Source organism: Ailuropoda melanoleuca, chromosome 11 (genome assembly GCF_002007445.2).
Source record: "Ailuropoda melanoleuca isolate Jingjing chromosome 11, ASM200744v2, whole genome shotgun sequence".
NCBI classification, from domain to species: Eukaryota; Metazoa; Chordata; class Mammalia; order Carnivora; family Ursidae; genus Ailuropoda; species Ailuropoda melanoleuca.
The window spans coordinates 6,308,005-6,329,348 of NC_048228.1; the positions used below are offsets into that span (position 1 = coordinate 6,308,005).

The 21,344-nt window shown below is 52.9% G+C and overlaps 1 protein-coding gene across 2 annotated transcripts; it reads right to left on the reverse strand.

Moving 5' to 3' along the window:
- Positions 1-3,298: 3,298 nt before the first annotated feature.
- On the reverse strand, positions 3,299-18,149 carry ENO1 (enolase 1). Of its 2 annotated transcripts, none has more exons than XM_019799082.2 (12): positions 18,010-18,149; positions 15,220-15,313; positions 12,912-13,007; positions 11,431-11,489; positions 9,429-9,498; positions 8,877-9,010; positions 8,203-8,425; positions 6,731-6,928; positions 5,900-6,101; positions 5,266-5,374; positions 5,037-5,095; positions 3,299-3,721 (listed from the first exon to the last, which is right to left on the reverse strand). In XM_019799082.2, exons 2-12 carry the CDS (start codon positions 15,302-15,304, stop codon positions 3,652-3,654), a joined length of 1,305 nt encoding a protein of 434 aa, XP_019654641.1. In that variant the 5' UTR covers positions 15,305-15,313; positions 18,010-18,149; the 3' UTR covers positions 3,299-3,651. The 2 variants fall into 2 exon arrangements, with proteins under 2 accessions (XP_019654641.1, XP_002918722.1); XM_002918676.4 differs by lacking the exon at positions 18,010-18,149 and adding an exon at positions 17,521-17,677.
- Positions 18,150-21,344: the final 3,195 nt, after the last annotated feature.

Consider the following 21,344-nt stretch of genomic DNA (forward strand, 5'->3'; position numbering starts at 1 on the left):
GTGCTGCCCTGAGACACTCAGCTGCCACCTCCATGCCCTGGATGCACTCACCGAAGAGAAAATTTCCAGGACTGGGGTTTTCCAGGGGAAGTCTGGCTGCTGAGAGCCCGGCATCCTCGCCCTGCCTGGTGGGGCCTGACCCTGTGACCCGTTACCGCATGCCGGTGCTTCCCAAGCTCAGGCAGCCGGCAGACTCGAACAGCTGCTGATGCTCTGGGTCCCACCCAGAGCTTCTGACTCGCTGGGTTGGGCAACGGGAGCTTTAAGGCTTCCCAGGTGTTTCTACTCTACGGCCAAGTTTGAGAACCCAACTGCTACAAGTTTTCCCTTGATTTTTGTTCTAGTGTCAGAGTTGCAGGATGTTGGAAGACAACCACAGATGAGAAATACATGTCTTCTGGGAAAGCATTTGTAGTATGAAGCTAAAAAAAAGAGAGAAGGAAAAAAAAGAAAGGACGCCTGGGTGGCTCGGTCAGTTAAGCCCCGACTCTCGATCTCAGCTCAGGTCTTTATCTCAAGGTTGTGAGTTCAAACCCTGCAATGGGTTCCACGCTCGGCGTGGAGACTGGAAAGGGAGGAAGGGAAGAAGGGAGGAGGGGAGGAAGGGAGGGAGGGAGGAAGGAAGGGAGGGAGAGGGAGGAAGAAAACACATAAAGCAAGTCCTGAGACTACTAACAAGTGCTAGGAAAGTGTTTTTTATTTTTTATTTTTTATTTATTTTTTTTTAAAGATTTTATTTATTTATTTGACAGAGATAGAGACAGCCAGCGAGAGAGGGAACACAAGCAGGGGGAATGGGAGAGGAAGAAGCAGGCTCATAGCGGAAGAGCCTGATGTGGGGCTCGATCCCATAACGCCGGGATCACGCCCTGAGCCGAAGGCAGACGCTTAACCGCTGTGCCACCCAGGCGCCCCAGGAAAGTGTTTTTTAGTCAACATTTGAGGTTCCTGTAAACTCCTGTAATACAGAGACATGTTTCACATCATAGGCCTTCGGAAGGCCCAAAGGTGGCTTTTTGGAAACTTAGAATCGATATTGCCTGTCCTGTTTGATTTGGCTTCTTGGAGAAGGTCCTTTGGTCCCCAGTTCTTTGCAGCTTACACACGCCCATCGTCAGGCACGTGCCTCCTTTCGGCTGGCCCAGCATGGCAGGCTCCAGCAGCCTTCTCCACAGGCCACGCAGATTTACCCTCCAACCCAAGGGTGATAAATGCCCTTATTGCCATTGTTTTAAACCAAAGTGCCAGTAAATGATGACATTAAACCACATTGAAAAATATGAATACTAACTGGCTGCTTTAAAGTTGGAATGAACATGGACACTCTAGTAAGACGGTCAGGCCCCATTCAAGGATTCCTTTCCCTCCAGAATCAATTTTCAGATAGAAACCAATCATGAACACCTTTAAAAAGTGGTTTTGGCCACAGGAGTCAGACCACATTAGGGGCTTATGTGGAGATCAGGTATGGTTTCCGATGCCCGCTGAGTTGACAATGGTGGTGGCTCTGTGGCTCATCGACCTGACTAGAGTTCTGTTACTCAAACACGAACCTAACATTACCGGGAAGCTGTCTTGCAGACATCATTAAATCCACTAGTCACTTGACTTTAAATCTTCCTGGATGATCTGGATATCCAGATACCCAGGATTCCCTGACTGAAGCACTTGGAAGGTCCTAAAAGCGAGGCCTGAGGTCCCCCCAGTCATTCCATCCCAAGCGCAGCCATCCCGGAAGCCAACTCCTTGTGATTGATCTCGATAGGTCTTTTCCTACGGGTTCTGCTTCTTGGGTTAAATCCTGACTGATAAACAAGGAACCAGAATGTCCACAAGGGGGCCTCCTAGCCCCCCAGCTGGGTATGAAAACACAATTCCAGACCTGAACAGACTACTTGAGGCGTTAGAGAAATAACAGGCTAACAAACAGCAGATGGGGGGGGATGGTAGCAGCCACAGTACTCCGCCCCCACCCGTAAGAGTGCATCGCCTCACACACGGCGCTCCGCGCTCTAGAACACGGCTTCCTTCTGCAAGGCTAGTTCGTCGGCACCGCACGGTTTGCGGGCTTCAGCCACTACGTGTGGCTTTTGAGCACTGGACCGAAGATTAGTGAAAATGAGGAATGGAATGAAAGTGTATGAATCTAAAGACGGTTCCAAGACCCTCAAGATGCCCTCCCACCTCCGCAGAGCTCCCCACCGCCTTTGAGATTTTTGAGAGAGCAGGGATGGGGAGAAGAGGGAGAAGCAGGCTCCCCACTGAGCGGGACTCCAGGATCATGAAGGCAGACGCTTAATGGACTGAGACACCCAGGGGCTCGAAGCCAGAGCTCCCTTTTAACCATCCTTTCACTTGCTTTCCCCAGGAACGGAGAAAGCACATTCCAGCCTGCCCACAATGGTTCGCTGCACTCCGGCCTTCCAGTTTGGACAATGACAGGGTCCCGTGATCTAGAAACCACCACCCCAAGATCACCTGTAATAGCTCCGCGTTTGCATTTTCTTCCCAATAAGATGTCTGAACCTTGTCAGGCACTGCCTCCCAAGACGTACCCCACTTCTGTTAAGGAGCCAACATGTCCCTTCTCCCCTTTGTCCTCACCTGCTCTAAGGACTTATGAAATGTCCTCAACTACTAGTCCTCTCCCACCCCCTTTTTAAAAGATTCTATTTGTAAGTAATCGCTACACCCAACATGGGGCCTGAACTTACAACCCCAAGATCAAGAGTCATGTGCTCAGGGGCCTGGGTGCCTCAGTTAAGCATCTGACTCTTGGTTTCAGCTCAGGTCATGATCTCAGGGTTAGGAGATCAAGTCCCACATCGGGTTCCATGCTCAGCAGAAGTCTGCTTGAGATTCTCTCTCTCCTTCTCCCGGCCCCTCCCGCTTGTGCACTCTCTCCCTAAATAGATCTTAAAAAAACAGTCGTGGGGCACCTGGGTGGCTCAGCTGGTTAAGTGTCTGACTCAGTTTGTTCAGGTCATGATCTCATGGGTCGTCGGATCAAGTCCCACATAGGCTCTGTGCTCAACAGGGAGTGGGCTTGAGACTCTCTCCCTCTCCAGCTGCCCCTCTCCCCACTCACGCTCTCAAATAAAGACATTTTACAAAAAAGAAAAAAAAAGAAAAAAAAGGTCGTCTGCTCTACCACCTGAGTCAGCCAGGCGCTGCTTGTCCTTTCTGGTGATGGTGACACAAAGCCGCCACTCCTACAGGCCACAGCCCAGTGCAACGCTCCGTGAACACAACACGAGGACAGACCAGGACTGTTTTATACACACACGCACACGTGGCATTCCTATGGGTCACTGAGGCCTTTTTATTCTGCACACAAAACCACTGGGGATCTTGCCTGTGGACACCTCGAGATTATAAAGTAGACAGACTTGGATCCAGGCACCGGGTGGGAAATGAGGTGAGAACAATGATTTGGGCCAATCACACGATTACAGAGCTTGGGTTTCCAGCAGGGTTCCAGATGGTCAAGTGGCTTCTGCAGCAGTTCTAAGGAAGCAGTGAGAACATCACAGGGAGGGGAGAGGGCAGCTGACTAGCAGAGGCCCCGGCCAGTCTCGGCTGGGGGGCCCTGAGCTGCCCGGGGGGAGCAGAGGTGTAAAGAGCCGACTCAGGACCGCAGGACTCGGAGGCTTACTTGGCGAGGGGGTTTCTGAAGTTTCTGCCGGCGAACTTAGCCTTGCTACCCAGTTCCTCTTCAATTCTTGGGAAGCAGAGGAGAGAGAGAGGGGAGGGGGAAAAAGAGAAGTCACATGTCCATTCCCAAGGCCCACGTACCTGCTCCCAGAGACAGAGGCCCAGCCTCCCCTCAATGTGGCTGCTCAAAGCCGGCAGAAGAGAGGCGCATCCGGCTCTCCCCGTCCACCCAGCTCCCCCAGCAAGTGGGCCATCTGCTGCCCCTTCTCCTTCCCTGCCTTCCCCCACCCCCAGACAAACTAGAAGAAAGGTCAGGACGGCTCTTTCTTGGAATATAAGAAAAAATGTTTTTTAACCCAAGGACAACCCCAGTTTCTTCGGAGAAGTGGCATGGGGACAAACGGAGGGGGAGCTCGTTCATGAAGTGTATGTACCCCGGCACCCCATCGGGGAGACCAGACACATGAACACTCAGTGTGGGTGTTATGGAATGACTGTGAATCCCAGGCACTCAGTGCCGGTGGAAACAAGTAAACCTAAGTGTTTTCCCGAGCCACAGACTAAGGTATTTGTAGGTGAAATCCTTTGACTGGAATGTGCTTAAAATTCTCCGGTTAAAAAGGAGGAAGTGTAGGTGTCCGAAGACAAGCCCCACAGGAGTGCTGATGGCTGCTGGATGTGGGTGATGGGGAGGGGACATCCTACTAGTTCCAGTTTAAGGAAAGAGTAACGTGGGGGCAGACTCATGAAAGAGATGTTCCTTTTCCTGCAGTCCCCACTTTCAGGTGGTTCCCAAGGACCCATTATGATAAAAAAGGACCAGAATGGGACGTCTGGTGGCTCAATCGGTTAAGCATCTGCCTTTGGCTCAGGTCATGATCCCAGGGTCCTCAGATGAGTCCCGCACTGGGACCCTTGTTCAGCAGGGAGCCTGCTTCTCCCTCTGCCTGAGGCTCCCTCTGCTTGTGCCCACCCTCTGACAAATAAATCAAATCTTAAAAAAAAAAAAAATCCAGAGGCACTGGGTTTCAGTGGGACCCCTCCTGTTGCCCTTCTTTTCTGAGCCCCAGTTTCCTTATCCACAAAACATGGGTGCTAAATTAGGTAATCACCAAGGCTATCTTGTAGCTCTAAAAATTCTAGGATTAAATTCCGAAGGGGAACCTTTTCCCTCTTCCACCAGGAGATGGCAGCACGGCCCAGCTCAGGCTCCAGCTTCCGGGCCATGGGGCAGGGCGCCTCCCGTTCTAAGCCCAGCTCACCCCAACCCCACATTGCTCAGGCCAGGGCCCCAGGCCCTGCATCTGCACACATCCCACAGAGCCAGGAGCTCCCAGTGGAGGGCGGGGCCCACACACGGTGCAGGGAGGCTTCCTCTTTACCTGAGGATCTGGTTGTACTTGGCCAAGCGCTCAGATCGGCAAGGTGCCCCCGTCTTGATCTGGAAGGAGAAAAGATCGGTCACTTAGTTTGTCGTGGAAATTCAATCTTCATGAGCATTTCAGGCAGGAAGGAGGGGACAAAGGGACACCCAGGACCCCATCTGTGCCCCTCCTTCCTGGTTCCATGTTCAGGAAGCTGAGGTCAGAGAAGAGTCAAGCAGCTCTTTACCTGCCCAGTGCAAAGTCCCACCACCAGGTCAGCAATGAAGGTATCTTCAGTCTCCCCGGAGCGATGTGACACCATGACGCCCCAGCCACTGGACTGCGCCAGCTTGCACCTAGAAGTCAGGAAACAACCCAGATGGTTTTGACGGTGTGACTTCATTTCGCAGGCACAGCCGCCCCTTCGGGTCCTCCCCATGCCAGGCCTCATCACCCTGGTAGGAGGGCAGTGGAGGGGTCCAGCCAGGAGCTGCCACCAAGCTCTCAACTCCTGGGGACAATAATCCTCACCTTCCTCTCTGCTCAGAGCCCTGAGGACTTTTTCAGCCTCTAGGTCATGTTTTAAAAATGTGGGTTCAGCCCCTTTGAGGGGAGAGACTTATCTCCCCTGACAGTGCCTATGACTGATATTCCCCACGAAAAACGAGGTCACAAGTCTAGAACCACAAGTGGTCAGGACTGGGCCACAGGTGCTCAAAGAGCCCAGGCCCCTGGTGCCACTGCTTACTTTAGAAGCCAGCTGGAGTTCACGCTGGAAGCTCCCTTACAGCTCCAGCTAGGAGGGCCCCGCACGCCAGGCAGGAGCTCTGGCCGAGACCCAGCCCCTCGCTCTGCGGCAGCTGACCCCCGAGGGCACTTACGCCTGAAGAGACTCGGTCACGGAGCCGATCTGGTTCACTTTCAGCAGGAGGCAGTTGCACGATTTCTCGCCCACGGCCTTAGAAATCCGCTTCGGGTTGGTCACAGTGAGGTCATCCCCCACCACCTGGACGCCGGCGCTGGCAGTGAACTTCTGCCAAGCTTCCCAGTCATCCTGGTCAAAGGGGTCTTCAATAGACACCACTGGGGAAAGGAGAGCCATGTCTGGTCAGTAAGCCCCCAGTGCCCACCGGCAACCCGAACCTCCTTGCCTGGCCTCACCCCTCACCCCAGCAGGACAGGACTAGCTCCCCAACTCTGGCCCTGGAAATGCTCTGCCTGCCCACCGACTCCTGTGACAGGGCACCAAAGTCACCTGCAGTCCTGGGGCCTTACAGATGCTGAGCGGGACATGGCTCTGTCCAGGCTGGCTTGAGTTTCATGCCAGCGGGAGTAGAAACAGCCATGGCCTCAGGAGGCTAAGAGCTGGGCTTGTCTCGGCCCCACCTCGGGCACATTCTCTAACTCTACGTTTCAATGCAGGGACTTAGACGTCCCGGTCTGATCTGTGCTCCAGCATGTGCTGAGTGCCCTTGGGCAAATTACTAACCCACTCTGTGCCTCATCGCCCCCCCCACACACAACAAGATCTACCCTGTGTGCGTTGAGAGACGCAGAGCCTGGAGGTGCACCAGCCCACCGTGAGCTGAGGCTCGCCTTCCTCACCCATATCATGGAGCCAGGACGGCCTCCGCTCAGGAGGTCGTTGTGACAGTGACAGAAACGATCACACTTTGTCAACAGCCTACCGCACAAGGCCAGCGGGCACTCACCTGGGTAGTCCTTGATGAAGGACTTGTACAGGTTGGCCAGCTCGTCAGGCGTGATGTACCTGCTGGGGTCATCGGGGGACTTGAAGTCCAGGTCATACTTGCCCGACCTGAAGAACTCAGAAGCGGCCACGTCCATGCCAATGACCACCTTGTCAGTGTAGCCGGCTTTCCCGATGGCGTTCTTCAGCAGCTCCAGAGCTGGAAGCAGAGGGTGGGGACAAGGTTGGAAACCAGGCGGGGGAGCGAGAAGTTTCCTTCAACAGCTGCCGGACAGGAGCCCTAGCAGAAAGACCAGGAGGTGCTCTGGCCCCGGCCATTGCTTCAACGATTCCAGTGCTTTTCTCTGCATCGGAGCAAGAAACTGCTGGTCGGGGCCCCCAGCAGAACACCAAGTGGGAAATTCAGTCTTGACTCCCAGAGGCTTTCTCAGTGACGAATGCTCCCGAATTTAGCACCCAGGAGCAGCTGTGCTGGCTGACGAGACGGTTACAGTGACCAGCTGAGATCAGCTGTCCTGAGGAATGGGCTTTCGACAGAGCCGAGCTGGGATCCAAGAGGCAGCCGGTGGACCGGAAGCCAAGGACGGCAGGATGAGGGCCAGGCTCTGCCTCCGGGGCCTGCTGTCCCCAGCCAGGCTCGGCGTCGGCCTCACTTGGCAGTCCTGCCCGTACGGAAGGGGACAGAGACACTGGGCCCCTGTTCCACACCACAGATCTCCAAGCCATCACATTAAACCACATGCGTCAAAATGGCCGAGCACCAGCATTTCATATGATCGACCCAAAGAGGAGGACAGACATTTTTTTCTCTCACTAGGTGCCCTGAAGGCAACAAAATGTGGTCGAACCCTCCTTTCCTTCTATAACATAAGGCCCTGCCGTGAGTTCTTGTCCCAAGACTCTCTGTGTCCCACTCAACTCTTACATTTAACCCTGCGCCTAAGGACTCTGGCCAAAATCGCGCCGTGGAAATGTTCCTGTGCTGGAATGAGCTGAGGGGATGATGGTCGCAGGCACCTGGGGGGCTCAGCCAGTGTAGCATCTGACAGTGGCTCAGGTCATGATCCTGGAGTCCTGGGATGGAGCCCAGGGTCGGGCTCCTTACCTCATGGGAAGTCTCTTTGTCCCCCCTGCCCGCCTCCACCCCTCCCCCCAGCTCATGCTCTTCCTCTCTTCCAAGTAAATAAAATTTTAAAAAAAAAAAAAAAAAAAGAAAGAAAGGCAAGAGTAATCTGCCTCCCTGTACCCCACCACATAGCTTAATTTAAACGACTAACCAGGCCATGTGGAAATCAAATTAACAAGGAAATTCCTTGTTACTTAAAAAAATAAAGCGCTAGCTCGCACATCCCTCCCCAGCGCTCGACTCGCAGGTATCAGCAGAAAGGCCAACGTCCCCAATGGCAGGTGCGGCACACGGGCTGACACTGAGGGCCAAGCCGCAGAACGCGGGGACTCCTCCATGGCCTCTACCTTCTTTGTTCTCCAGGATGTTAGGCGCAAAGCCGCCCTCATCCCCCACATTGGTGGCATCTTTCCCGTATTTCTCCTTGATGACATTCTTCAGGTTGTGGTACACCTCGGCCCCGATGCGCATGGCTTCCCTGAAGTTGGCCGCGCCCACGGGCAGGATCATGAACTCCTGCATGGCCAGCTTGTTGCCGGCATGAGAACCACCGTTGATGACGTTGAAAGCCTAGGGAGAAACAGAGAGAAATACGGCCATCTGGCCTGGAGAGTCCCACCCAGTGGCCCCCTCGTGTCCGACCGCATGGCTCACAGAGGGGGCCCCTCGTGGCTCTGAAACGCTCCCCGGGTCTCTCGTGATAAGGGCAGCGATCACCACCAGGCCAGCTTCCCGTCCCGAGGACTCGCTCCCACCTCAGCGAACACACTCAACCCAACAAGGCCAGCAGGATTTCACCCACTCGCCAACAGCAAGAGACTCGGGTAGTGGGGAGTCGAGTCCCCTGCTCAGGGCACTTCTAGCGAGCGGCAGGGGTCCGTAGCTGCGCCTCCAGGGGCTGCCTGCACCCACTGTGCTGGGACAGTCGCGTGTGGATGAGACCAAGATGCGCGAGGTCTCAGGTCCCCTCAAGAAAGCAAATACCCCCAACTCCTCACTTGGGAGGTTCCAAGCCACTCACCGGAACTGGGAGGATGACTTCGGCATTGCCGGCCAGGTCAGCAATGTGGCGGTACAGGGGCACCCCCTTCTCAACGGCCCCCGCCTTGCAGACGGCCAGGGACACGCCCAGAATGGCGTTCGCACCGAATTTAGCTGCAACGGAACAGCGCAGTTGAGGGATTTCGCACTCGCAGCCTTCCTCCTGCTGGCCTGGCCTCACCCCACACCAGAGCACACCCCAGACTGTATCTGGAGCCTTCCCCCTCCTGACCGCATCTACTCCCCGTGTCTGACCCAGAAACGCAAGAGCACTAGATGGGGACTCACTGCTTTCTCCCCCTAAGGAAAAGCCCTTTCTTTGGTCTGTGGAACTCTGACAATTTCCACGAGCTGTTGATTTACTCGAAAGCACAGGCCTCTTTCGGGGAGCCCGAAGCAAGTGCTGCTGTCACCTGGTCTCGGTCCTGATGTTTAAAAACGTGCTTTACTCAGGTGAGGCAAGGGGCCCCCAAAACCCCCAGAGGGTCGAAGGTGTTCGGGAGACCAGCACACGCCACCCCTGGCAACTCACATTTATTTTCTGTCCCGTCCATCTCGATCATCAGCTTGTCAATCTTCTCCTGCTCCACGACGTTCACTTTCTGCGGGGAGGAGAGGGGGGTCAGTCACTGGGCGGGGAGGGGGGGATATGCTGTCACTCCCCTCTGGAACCGTGCAAAGTCCGAATCGTGTCTATGTTACGTGTTTGGTAGGCAAAAAAAGAGGCAGCAGGGGAGGAATCAAAAGAAAACGGGAGACAACACCGTGCCTTCCTTGCTCTCCCGTCATCGGGCACTTCCCCAAGCACCAGGGAGCCGACAAGGACATGCCGGAGATCCGGTCCTGGTCCTGGTGTCACGAGGTTAGTCCACTCAGGGAGCCCAAAGTCACGTCACATGTTAAGACAGAAGTGCCGGGACATGCTGACAAAGGCAGCACTACAGAGCAGTGTGAGCTGGGGACAATAAGGAACAGAGCTCTGCTCATGCAGACGAGCTGTGCTCCTCGGAGGTCAGGTGACACGACCACCACTCTGACTGTTCTCAGTGATGCCAAGCTTCATCATTTCATGGCAGACAGTCCAGAATCTTTTAGCAAAATGCTTACAACTGATCAAAAGGAGTATTTCTGGTCAGAGTATAAAGCCATAAAGTTAACCCCCCAGTTGGGCTCCATGCTGGGCACGGAACCTACTAACGAAACCAAACCCTCAAAAACGGGGGTCTTCGAAATGAGCTCAAAGAGATTTACTCCAAGTCAACATTACTTTAAAACCTTCACAACGGACAACACATTACTTTATTTATCATGTTCTTTGTATAAAGACTAAAAAAGGAAAAGAAAACCAGCCACAATGCCATCGTGCCCCATTAATAATTTGACACCTTTGGCTTTGTTGACAAAACTCGTCTGGCAGAAGTCAGCCACCACCCAAGCATGATGGTCTGAGGCAAACCCTCACAGAGTTTCACTGAAGAACGGCTTCCCCCAAGGGAAGCAAAATGCCCAGGAAAGCCCCGCTCGTGGTTAGCCACGCCAGTCCAGGGCCCCGAGGCCCAGAGAACAGTGTGTGGAGGCGCCCAGGAGACGGGCTTGGGGTGCTGAGTCCGCAGAGCAGCAACAAGAAACCATCGGGGACTAATTACCGAGCGCCACGAAGGGCAGGCCTAGGGGAGCACGCCAGGGCGACACACAACGGAGGAGCCCGTCTGGCGCGGAACAGATGGGAGGCCGGGGCCAGCTCTGGCCTCTAGCCGGGCGGGGGCTTTTCAAATCCTTCCCACCTGCACAAGTGCCACAGGCATTACAGAGGGAGGGGCCCGAGGCGGGAGGGGTTCGGGCCGTCTGGTCCCCCTTCCCACCTCACCTACAGCAGCTCTACTTTCCTGTAACTTTACTCTCCAAGTAAGATTTTATTTAACCAGAGTTCCTTTGTTTAAAAAAAGAGTCAGTAGAAATATACTAAATAATTCCACAGTTCATGAAAAATAGTCGGGTCACCATGGATACTATGTTCAATGCCCAAGGGCCGCTCTTAAAATCTGGATCTTGGGGCGCCTGGGTGGCACAGCGGTTAAGCGTCTGCCTTCACGCTCAGGGCGTGATCCCAGCGTTCTGGGATCGAGCCCCACATCAGGCTCCTCTGCTATGAGCCTGCTTCTTCCTCTCCCACTCCCCCCCTGCTTGTGTTCCCTCTCTCACTGGCTGTGTCTATCTCTGTCAAATAAATAAAATAAAATCTTTAAAAAAAAAAAAAATCTGGATCTTAACTTCCCCAAGGTCAAGATAGCTGGAGGGGAAAATCAAGGCCACAAGACGGTCTCCCGTCCTCTGACCCAATTCCAGGCGCTGTTAGATGTGGACACGTAGGCAGGGGGTAGATTAGAAAAGGTGAGGTCATTCTCATGCACAACAGGGAATCCGACTGGCTTCTTCAGCTCTCAGAATAAGCTCTTCCATAACCAGGAAAGCCCACTGGCCTGGGAGACGCTCTGAAGGCATTAATACATTAGTTATCAGGAAGCAGGTCCTACCTTGCTAATCAGGGCAGGTGCAATAGTTTTATTGATGTGCTCAACAGCCTTTGAGACACCTAGAAGGAACAATCGTATCAAATTACCGACATTAACGAAAAACAGGCTTGAGCAGCATTGAGCGAACCACCAATGATGTCAACCCAAAAATCCAGAAGCCCACCCAAAGACCTTAAATGGGACCGCTCTCAAATCCCCATTTCTCTGTCCCCCCAGAATCGGGGTACTTTCCGGCCCAGTCTGAGTGCTCTTACCTAGGACCCCCAAGGATTAAAGCCACACAGAGAGCAACCATTTCAGAATGTCTGAAGGGGGGTTAGTTGGCAAAATCATGCACTGGGAACACCAGCCATAGAAACTACAGGATGTCCCATGTATTACCTGTGTGCACAAGGCTGGTGCCAGGAACTCGTTAATATACTTAACGGGTCTGGAGACACCTGACCAGTAGAGATTGACGAAGAAGGAAAAAAGACAGACTCAGAAGAGAACAGGCTGTGAAGGACAGGGAGTGAGAGAGAGAGAGAGAGGAGAGAGGAAGGCAGGAGAGTCACAGGACCATGACTCATGATGGTCCAGGCGAGGCACGGTCCAGGCGAGGCACAGCCCGGCTTCAGACCAGTACCTGCCCGGGCCGTTGGCAATGGGAACCTACGGGACAAATTGCCTTCCTGCGGCACGATCGCCGGATCGCTAGCCCTGGGCTTCCCCAGCTCACTTCATCACCACCTCTCCCCTGCAGTCTTTTTAGACTTTTTCCCTAATCATCGCCCTCCTCTGTAAACGTTATCCCGGAGATACACTGTATATCCATACAGTGGCCCTCTGGAGGGCCATAAATCGTGGTAAAATCGTAGAATGTTTTTGCCCCCGCTCCCAGAACCAATTTCCCAGCCCTGGGTCAATAGTGCCCCTGTTGAGGATGCATGGTCTGGCCCCATCTGCTTTTCTGTAATTCGGCCACAATGATTCCGTCTACAGAAAGGCGAGCATTGCAAAATCAGTAACAAGTCAACCTGCACAGAGGCCAGCAGAGGCTGGCTTGGCCAGACCGGTGCCTCTGTGAATCAGCAGAAAGATCCAACTACAGGGACTGATCTGCACGTGAGCCACGGCCTAGACCTTCCAGATACTTTCCTGAGACGACACCCTTGGAGACTGGAAGCACGCAGGGCTCCTCGCTTAGTATTAGTTAACATGTCTCCTTAGCCTGAGGTTCCCTGGCCTACCCAGTTCTCCCAATTGGAGACAAACCGCAGGAGAAGCGAGCATTAACACGTGTCCCCCGAGAGTACTGGTTTAGGAAGGCCGGAACCGATAGGGCCAGCTCTCCCAGCTGCCCTGTGTACGCACTCACCATCCACACCGTAGGCCCAATCAGAGGTGCCGCCCTCAAATACGAGGCACACGGAGAGTGGGCTGCAGGCGTGCAAGAGGCACGCAGCCACGCTCCAGAGATGGGCCAGGGGTCCAACTCTTACCTTTTCCCATGTAGCGGGTCTTGTCATTGTCCCGGAGCTCGAGAGCTTCATAGATACCAGTGGAGGCACCACTGGGCACAGCAGCTCTGAAGAGACCTGGATGTTGGGGGAGGGCGGGGAATAGAGTCACGATTGAGAAACACGGTTCAACCCTTCCCGAGTCCCGCCCCCTCACAGATGGCATCTCTTAGGAAATGCTGCCACTTCCTCCCACCAACGGGGAGGTTCAGAGAGGCCGGTTCCCCTGCCTTTCACGCTGGTACCGGCCTCCAGTGCGGACCCTACGGCACGGCTGGTGGATTTCTCTAGTTTGAAGAGAAAGCTTTCAAGCAGGGCTTCTCAAGTGTTAACGTGCACACACACCACCTGGCCACCTTGTTAAAATACAGGTTCTGACAAGGGAGGTCTAAGACTCTGCATCTCTAACAAGCTCCAGCTGGTGCCCTGCAGAGCCCGGGGACCACCCCCAGTGGCATCACCCAACAGACACACGAAGCAAGCCACGGGAAATTCATTTAATGTGTGATTTAACCAAATATACCCAAGAGATCACCATTTCAAACATGTAATCAATAAAACATTATGAGGCAAAAAAAATAAAGGTATGAATTTAATAACACTGGGACACAAAGCACTGCCCTATGCAGTCTCGCAGACACAGAACCCAGCCATCTGGCTAGACTAATACTGTGGGGCATAACCGTGGCTGGTCTTGGAGGACAGTGTCAAGAAACATACTGTAGTGATCTGGCTACAAGGGCAGACAGGTTCAGGGGAGCAGGAAATGAAAGCAGCCTCTAGGCTCTACTTGGAACTGGAGGAATTTCCCCATCTGAGGCAGGTGAAGGCAAATGAACAAAGAGGGAAAAAACCACCAGGTATGTTCATCAAATTACTGGTTACTACGTCTGTGGCGTCGCAGTGACTGTGTGTGCACAGCTAGATGCGGGGTTTCTGCACACAGGCCATGGCTCTATATCCCCACCAGGCAGTGGACGAGGAGAGGAAGCCATGAAAGCCAGGGCCCCTAATGGAACTACGGACTCTGGGTGCCGCTATGTCAATGCAGGGTTGCCTGTAACAAACGTCCTGCTCTGGTGGGGGAGGCTGTGCACGTGTGGGGATGGGAGGTGTGTGCTCTCTGTCCCTTCTGCTCAATTTTGCTGTGAGCCGAAAGCTGCTCTAAGAAGTAAATTGGGGGAAAAAAAAGTGACGAGAGGCTCTTAACAAATCCACGATTTCCTGTTTTTGAAAAGCACCAAGAGACACACAAGAGACATGGTTCCATTCATTTAAATTTCAAAAAATATTAATTTTGACCATTTTAAAGTGTTTCAAAGGAAATGCCCCCTTCCCACCAATCTTCTAGGATCTTGAGTCTTTTTTCACTGTTGGTTAAAGTCCATTAATAGCCAAATGGAAAGTTCCACCCTCTGACTAAACAAGCCAATCTCGTTACGATGTAAGGGAATTCCCAGCATCCTCTGAGAACCCACGGTCCTAGGCATGAAGCACGTGCTCGAAGCAAGCCCGCGATGACAATACCCACCACAGTGAGTAACCCTGGGCAGAACGCAGCAGGGTTTTGCTCAGTGATGCCTGGACTTGAGGGACTTTCTTTTCCGGGGCAAGGGGGGAGGGGAGGGCAGGAAGGGAAGGGCTGCAGTTTCCACAGACAGTGACTCAGCTCTGACTGGCAGGTCTGTGTGCTCAGCACCACTGGGTGATTCTGCCTGAAGCTTCTTTTCCTACCTCGCCAACGAGGTCCATCTAGACAAGAGCTGAGATGTTGCTGGAGGTTAATACACCAGATTTCCTCCAAGTAAAAAAAGGGGGAGAGCCAGGTAAAAGAACGAGAGCCTCTGGAGTGTCCCAACACCCCCATGTAAGAACTTTCCCAATCCTTGGTCGAAGAATGATTTCTAGAGACAAAAGCGAGAACGCTCTGCGTACACTTGTGCTCCATCCCACCACAGCAGACCTGCTTGTCTGCTCGGAGCAAGCTGCGAGGCAAACGAGTGAGGGGCCTTATAGGGACAAGGTATCACCTTACTTCCCGACCTCACTGACCTGCAAGCCAAACGGTTTTGTTTGAAATACCAGGCAGCAGCAGGAATAGGACCCCCTGCCCGGCAACCCTCTCCACCTCCCTCCCCACCTCCTCGTGGTCAGGAACCACAACCTACCAGCACGTGCACATCAGAAGGAAAGGTTTTTACAATAGACCTTTCCTTGCCTAAGACTCTGTCGTTTGAAGTTTTACAAAGACTGGAGTGCGGCAGAGGTGCAGACACAAAGGTGCACTTACCTTTGGAGGTGTAGAGGTCAACCTCCACGGTGGGGTTCCCACGAGAGTCGAAGATCTCTCTGGCGTGGATCTTGAGAATAGACATGGTGACTTTCTGTGGGGAAACACAGTTCATATTTCCCATCAACCATAATGTAGCCTTGGGTCATTCATCCGAAGAATCACTTCTGAGGATTCCTGGTCTAGAAAGAATTTACACTGGACAGATAAGGGTTGCAAGAAGGCTGCCAAGAGTGGGGAAAGCCTGCTGGGCCCAGCTCTGCAGGGCCTCAAACCCCCAGTAGTCCGGAGCTTGTCCTATAAGCAAAGAAAGCCTGGTCATGTGTGCCAGGGAGAAACCAAAAACAAGTGGAAAGATTAATGTGCTGCTGGCATGCAGAATGGCTAAAGATGAGGTGGTCTGAAGCGAGTTACTGTCAATAGTTCCCAACGAGGGCTGGCATGGGAATGGAAAGGGACCAAGGGGACATGAAGGTCACAAGCAAACTCATCCAGGACAAAAAAATAAAGAACCCCAAGGTGATCCAAGGAGGAAAATCTGGTTTATAGTGGAATAGCGAACTCAGAGCTGGGGACATGGTCTATGGTCTGTACGCTGTGGTCTTTGTTACGGCCAATTTCTGGGCCTTTCACATTTCACAGTACTTGGGTCTTTAGTAAGACAGGGCACACGAAAAATAATATCTAATTAGTATTCCTTTCAATAGGCATTTTACCCATTCAAAAAAACTGAATTACGAAATGTCATAATTTGAAACTAGAATAAAGATTCTATCCTTGAATGCTAAGATACTCCAAGGGAAAAGGCTTTCTTTGAAAGTACTTTTTAAAAAAATGATTTGCAGCTACAAATTTGCAGCTAGCAGATACCAAGTTCTCAAAGAAAGCCCTTTCTCACCCCCACCACCCCCCTTCCAGGGACTTCCAAGGAAGAAATGATCTCGTAGGACTGAAGGCGGCCCAGCGGAATTGGGTTAGTGTTCAGAGCCATTATCTAGCTGGGCTCCTCTCCAGTATCTTGTCTGGAATGTTCTGAAGCAGCAAATGGCACCTTTCTTTTTTATAAGTTTCAAAATTAGACAGTGAAGTCACTTCTGTGGCTTTGCAGTCTATGTAACAATGGAGTTTTATTCATCACCCAATAAAAAAGTACCTAGTTTTTATTTTCTATCTTACAAAAAGGCAAATTTGTTTAAATGTATTTTTTAGTTTTAAGATTTTAGTTAACTTTGAGTTTGGGCAAATTACATACCTGCGTATGATCGCCACCACCCAAAAATGTCCCCTCAGGCCCTTTGCAATCTCCCCCCATCCCCAGGCCACCAGACTTACTTGATGATTTTAGATGCACTTTTAAACACATCTTTATTACACTATGCCCTCATGCTGTCCTAAGATGTTTTTCATTTAATTTTCGTGACATTAAGAAAAAGTGATTTATTTCAGGGTGTGAAAACAAAATTCAACTTATCTTTAAATTGTAGAGAAAACTATTCCTGAAGTCATTAAGGTTCAGTGAGCAAGGCCAGCAAGGAGGGCTGGCCTGACCAGGAGCGTTCACAGCTCATCTGCGGGGACAGAACCCCGGACCAGGGGTGGCACGTGTTGACCGACCGGTCAGTGAGGGCCTACGTGTGTCCCCGCCCGCGTCACCCACCGGCCACACCGCGCAGAGGGAAGACCACATTGCAGGAGAAACAAAGAACAGGAAGTTTTCTTAAAATACGTCCTTTTAATCGGGGGCGGACTGCCAATGGCCCGGCCGGGGAGCCGGAGCAGCTCCTGCCCGACCTGGGCGAGGTCGCCGGGACGGCTTTACCAATTATGCAATGGCTCGGCCGCAGTCTCAAGAACAAGAACCCTCTGAAGTTCCATTCATTAGTCGCTGCCCATTCCGTCACCAGCCTCCCCACAGCAGGCCGAGGGCCACCAGCGGGGCGCAGGGGCTGCTGGTGGGGGGAGGGGATCGCGGCTTCTGGGCACCTCTCCCGTCCCTTCCCCTCCCTCCATTTTAGGAAAGGCCTGGCTCTAGCTAGCACCCGGGGTTAGGCCTGTCGCTCTGTCTCCCCAAGCCCTTGCACCCTCCGCGCTCGCTGCACGAAAGGCCCGCGCGTCCCACTCCCGAGTTCCCAGCAGTGCTGCGGCCCCGTAAATCCGTAATCCCGGGCTAATCAGCTCCTGCCCCTCCGGCGAAGCACGGCTCGCACGTGCCGACCCGCCCCTTCCACGTCCCGGACGGACCCAAGGGCAGGGCCCCGCAGGCCTAGGCGCCGGCCCGGTAGCCTTTCCCCGGGTCCCTACCTGGCCGCCGGATAGCGCTGCCCGGGAAAGAAGCAGAGGATGTTGCAGGTACCGAGCACGAGCGTTTACCCGCAAGGTCTGAGCACTCCGAGTACCAGAGCCTAGTCTCCGCGCCGCCTGACCCGACTTCCTGCCCAGCTCCCCGAAGCCCCGCCCACTTCTCCTCCCCCGCCCCGCCCCCGCCTCGCCGCCTTGCCATTGGCCCGGCGCGCCGTCACTCGGGCCCGCGCCTCCCGGGAAGAGGCGGGACTGAGGCGGCGGCAGGGGCCAGGAGGGGGGAGCGACAACCCGGGGACGTGGAGCGAAGCGGGGCTGGGGGGTCCCGACTATCCCGCGGCTGTGTGGGGGTGCGGGCGAGTCCCTGCCCCGACGCCCTCCGTTACCCCCTCTGGCCTGAGACCCCTGGCCAAGCAGGGTCTGTGGCGCCGGGGCCCCGGGGAGGGGCGGGGTGGCGCGGCCGGCATGAGGGTTCGGGGCTCCGTCACGTACTCCGTGTCCCGCACGCACGCAGCGTCGCTCCGGCGCCTCACGTCCGGCCCACGACCTTGGCGACGACCTTCGCGGCCCGCCCTTCCCGGCCTACCCCCCCCTTCAGTATGGTGCGGAAGACCCCGCCGGCCTGGAGACGTTGGCAGCCGCGCGCCTCGATCCCGTTCCCCGGCCGGGTCTGCCGCGGGGCCGCGTGTCGGGGGCCACGTGCGCCCGTCCGCGCCTGCGCGCTCCGCCCCTGGCCGCCCCCGCCCCCCTCGCCCGCCAGGGTGACCCGGTCTTTTGTCCTTGTGCGTCGGCCAGACAATGGGTATCGGGCCGAGGTGCCCGAAAGGAAATTTACTTTCCTTCAATTAAAGCTCATGCTTTTTGACCATTTCCTACGTGCCAGGCACTTCTCCACGTGCGTCCCCAGTGTTAATTCGGCCTCCAGCTCTTACTAATGTTGCATCCAGAAAGCGGACTTGGTGTTCCTTTCTCACCCGATTTCTGTGAACCACACATGTCATGATGTGGGACTGGAATTTCACACAGAGCGGGGGGGGGGGATTTCTCAAAGTTCAAAGCAGGTAGTATTTCACGGTAGTCTGGCAAATGAAAAACAGGATAGGGTCGGTGCAGTGATTTCATCTTGCTGATCAAGAAAGAATTGCTGCCCATTGAAGAAAAGTTCTGCAGCCCATTCCCCCCCCCCAAGGAGGGGCTGAGGCAATTACTACATTTTCTATTATCTCTAGTTTTGTATTTGCCAGCATTCTCCTGGGTCTGTAAACCTGAGATAAAGTAGTGTCGTGTATCTCCATATTTTCTGCATTGCCTTGCAGAGAGAGATTCAAATGTGTATTTGAATTTAATTATTATTTCTCCTGGTCAGCTGCAAAAACCGTTTTTCTTGCTTCGCTCCTCACATTTTTATCCCGAGCTACTGGGTTAGGTTTCCAAGGCACTGGGTAAAGGTGAGGGCCAATTGAGTCCACGGTATTTTGTTTCCTATTGGCTAAGAAGCAAGATCTTTCAGATTAAATTAGAGCAACAAGGAAATTGTAAAATGTTTCCTAAAGAATTACGTGAATTTTGCAAGCAGTTTGTGATTTTGCCAGCCATACACTGATGTTTCAGGCTGCTTAAAACCAAGATCCCAGCCCCATGACTCAGCAGCTAAATCAGCTTCTAAGCTTTATAACTAAGGAAATCAAGACACTTAGAGCTCATGTTCAGAGCAATTCTAAGGCGTGGTTCTGAAAGGGCTCCAAAACAATCTCTTTTATTTTACATTAACACGGTGAGAGCGATAAAAAAGAAAGACGAGGCTCTCTGGCCAGACCCGGTGAATCTAGCAGGAAATCAAATGCAGAACCTGGTCTCAGCTGTTGTTCAAACAGTCTTGGAGGCCACAGCATAGCGTCCTGAGCCAGCACTTCGACCTCCCAATTGTAGCTCAAAGGTTAATGATTGATAGAGATGACCTCACATCTTTCCCCAAATCCACAGGCTGCCAAATGCCCTGCCTTGTCTCCACATCTCTGGGGCTTCGTTAGCTGGTCATGGAGCTCACATCGGTCTGCCGTCCAGTTCAGGGGCATTTACCTTGTTGCAAGGATTAAGTTATTATTTATCATGGACAGGATGCTCGTGGAGCAATTTTTGCCGGGGCATATCAAAAGCACTCACCTTCCTGGTGGGCAGGGAGGGGATAGGAGTATCCAGTGCTGACACCAGGGTTGAAGGAAGGTGAAGCTGCCGCAGCCTATGACCCACCCGGGTTACTGATTCTATCGGTGGCACACATACACACCTCTGGGTGAAAACTGCTGGCCGGCTGTAAAAGTGACCTAGTTCTTTCAGAAGGGGAGTCTCTAGCCAGACCGGAAGCTTCAGTGATAAGGGGCCTAAGGGCGGTAAGAGATCAGAGGAGGAGAGGCCATCAAGGGCTCTAAGTGAATGGCCTCTTCTAACAGACCGTGAGGCTTTTGTGTTTACTGCTAAGTATTTCGCATATGCCAGAAACTACATAAAGTGTATCTGGTGTAAAGAATAATAATTTAATGTCTGTGCATCCATCACTGGCTTAAGAAACAGAGCATGAGCAATGGCATTAATGTCCCTGTGTATTCTTCTCTGGCCCCATCCTCTTATCTGCTATCGACTATCCTTATGCTTATCCTTCCCTTGCTTCTCTTTACGGTTGTTACCTATTTTTTTGAACTTTATATAAATGGCATCATACTGCTTATAGCCTTTTGCTACATCTTTGTTTGGCTCAACCTGACGCCTGTAAGTGCCATCATAGATGGTTCATTTTCAGGGCTGTGTAGTGTTCCGTTGTGTGAATATCACACTTTTTTTTTTTTTTTAAATCAGTGTACCTACCTTTGGGTGGCTTCCTGGTTCCTTTTTTCATGTTAGTATTAGTGCTACTCTGAACCCTGTTGCAAATGTCTCCTGAGCACAGGTGCGACGGTGTATACCTTGCACTTGGGTACCTTGGACGTACACCCAGATGCGGGCCATAGGTTTAAGCATCTTCAACTTTGTTTTCCGAAGGAAGTATCTTATACCTCCAAAGCACTTCCACCGGCAACATATATGAGTTCTGACCCAGCATGAAAAGGAAATTCCATCTTCCCTGCAATTTTTGCTAGAAATTTGATTGATTCTTGATTTACCACCCTTTTCCGGTCCTTCACAAAGAAACTCACGCGTCCCTCTACCTTTATGGCAGCTTGGAGGGCCCTTCCTAGGCCTTCCTGCTGTCACCAGCCCCCTCCTCTGCCTTCTTCAGAGGTGACTTCGTAAAGTCAGCTGGAGGAAGGAGGGATTGGGCAAGACATGGATGTAGGAAGACAGAGCGCAGTATGGTTTTTAAACAGAGTCACTGCTAGGAGGGTATTTATCCAGGGGTGCCCAGAGAAGAGGAATGAGGAAGGGGACTAAAGATTTAAAAAACTCAGGGAAGTTGGGGAAGCAAGGCACAGGCACCCTCCAGCAGAGTTCCCTTTGGAGGAGCTCATGAAAGAGAGCAAGCAGGGACTGGAGGCTTGGTTTGAAAGAGCTGTGATGGCTCCTCTGGGTGTCAACTCCTTTATCTTTGCAACGGGTGTGATAATCCCAACCTCAGGAGGCAGCCAGGAACTGTAACAGCTCCAGGTAGTCTTATCAGTGCAGGAATCAGCTCTTAAAGCTGGAGCGAAGACCCACCAGCCACCGGTATGTCTAAGAGCAGCTGTGGCAGGTTCCTGGGGCACTTTTCTTTTTAGTCCTATCTGCTCCCACCCGTTCTTTCTCCCAGTTCTTAAGGTTGTCTCTGGAAGGGAGGCCCAGGGAGCTGTAGCCCA

What these genes read in the sequence shown, in the direction of transcription:
- ENO1 (XM_019799082.2), bottom strand. Translation starts at nt 15,304, where the DNA reads ATGTCTATTCTCAAGATCCACGCCAGAGAGATCTTCGACTCTCGTGGG. An exon ending in CACCTGCCCTGATTAGCAAG is followed by an intron (nt 9,499 to 11,430) that starts GTAGGACCTGCT and finishes TCCTCCCCGCAG; the next exon opens with AAAGTGAACGTCGTGGAGCA. An exon ending in CTTCATCAAGGACTACCCAG is followed by an intron (nt 6,102 to 6,730) that starts GTGAGTGCCCGC and finishes TCCTTTCCCCAG; the next exon opens with TGGTGTCTATTGAAGACCCC.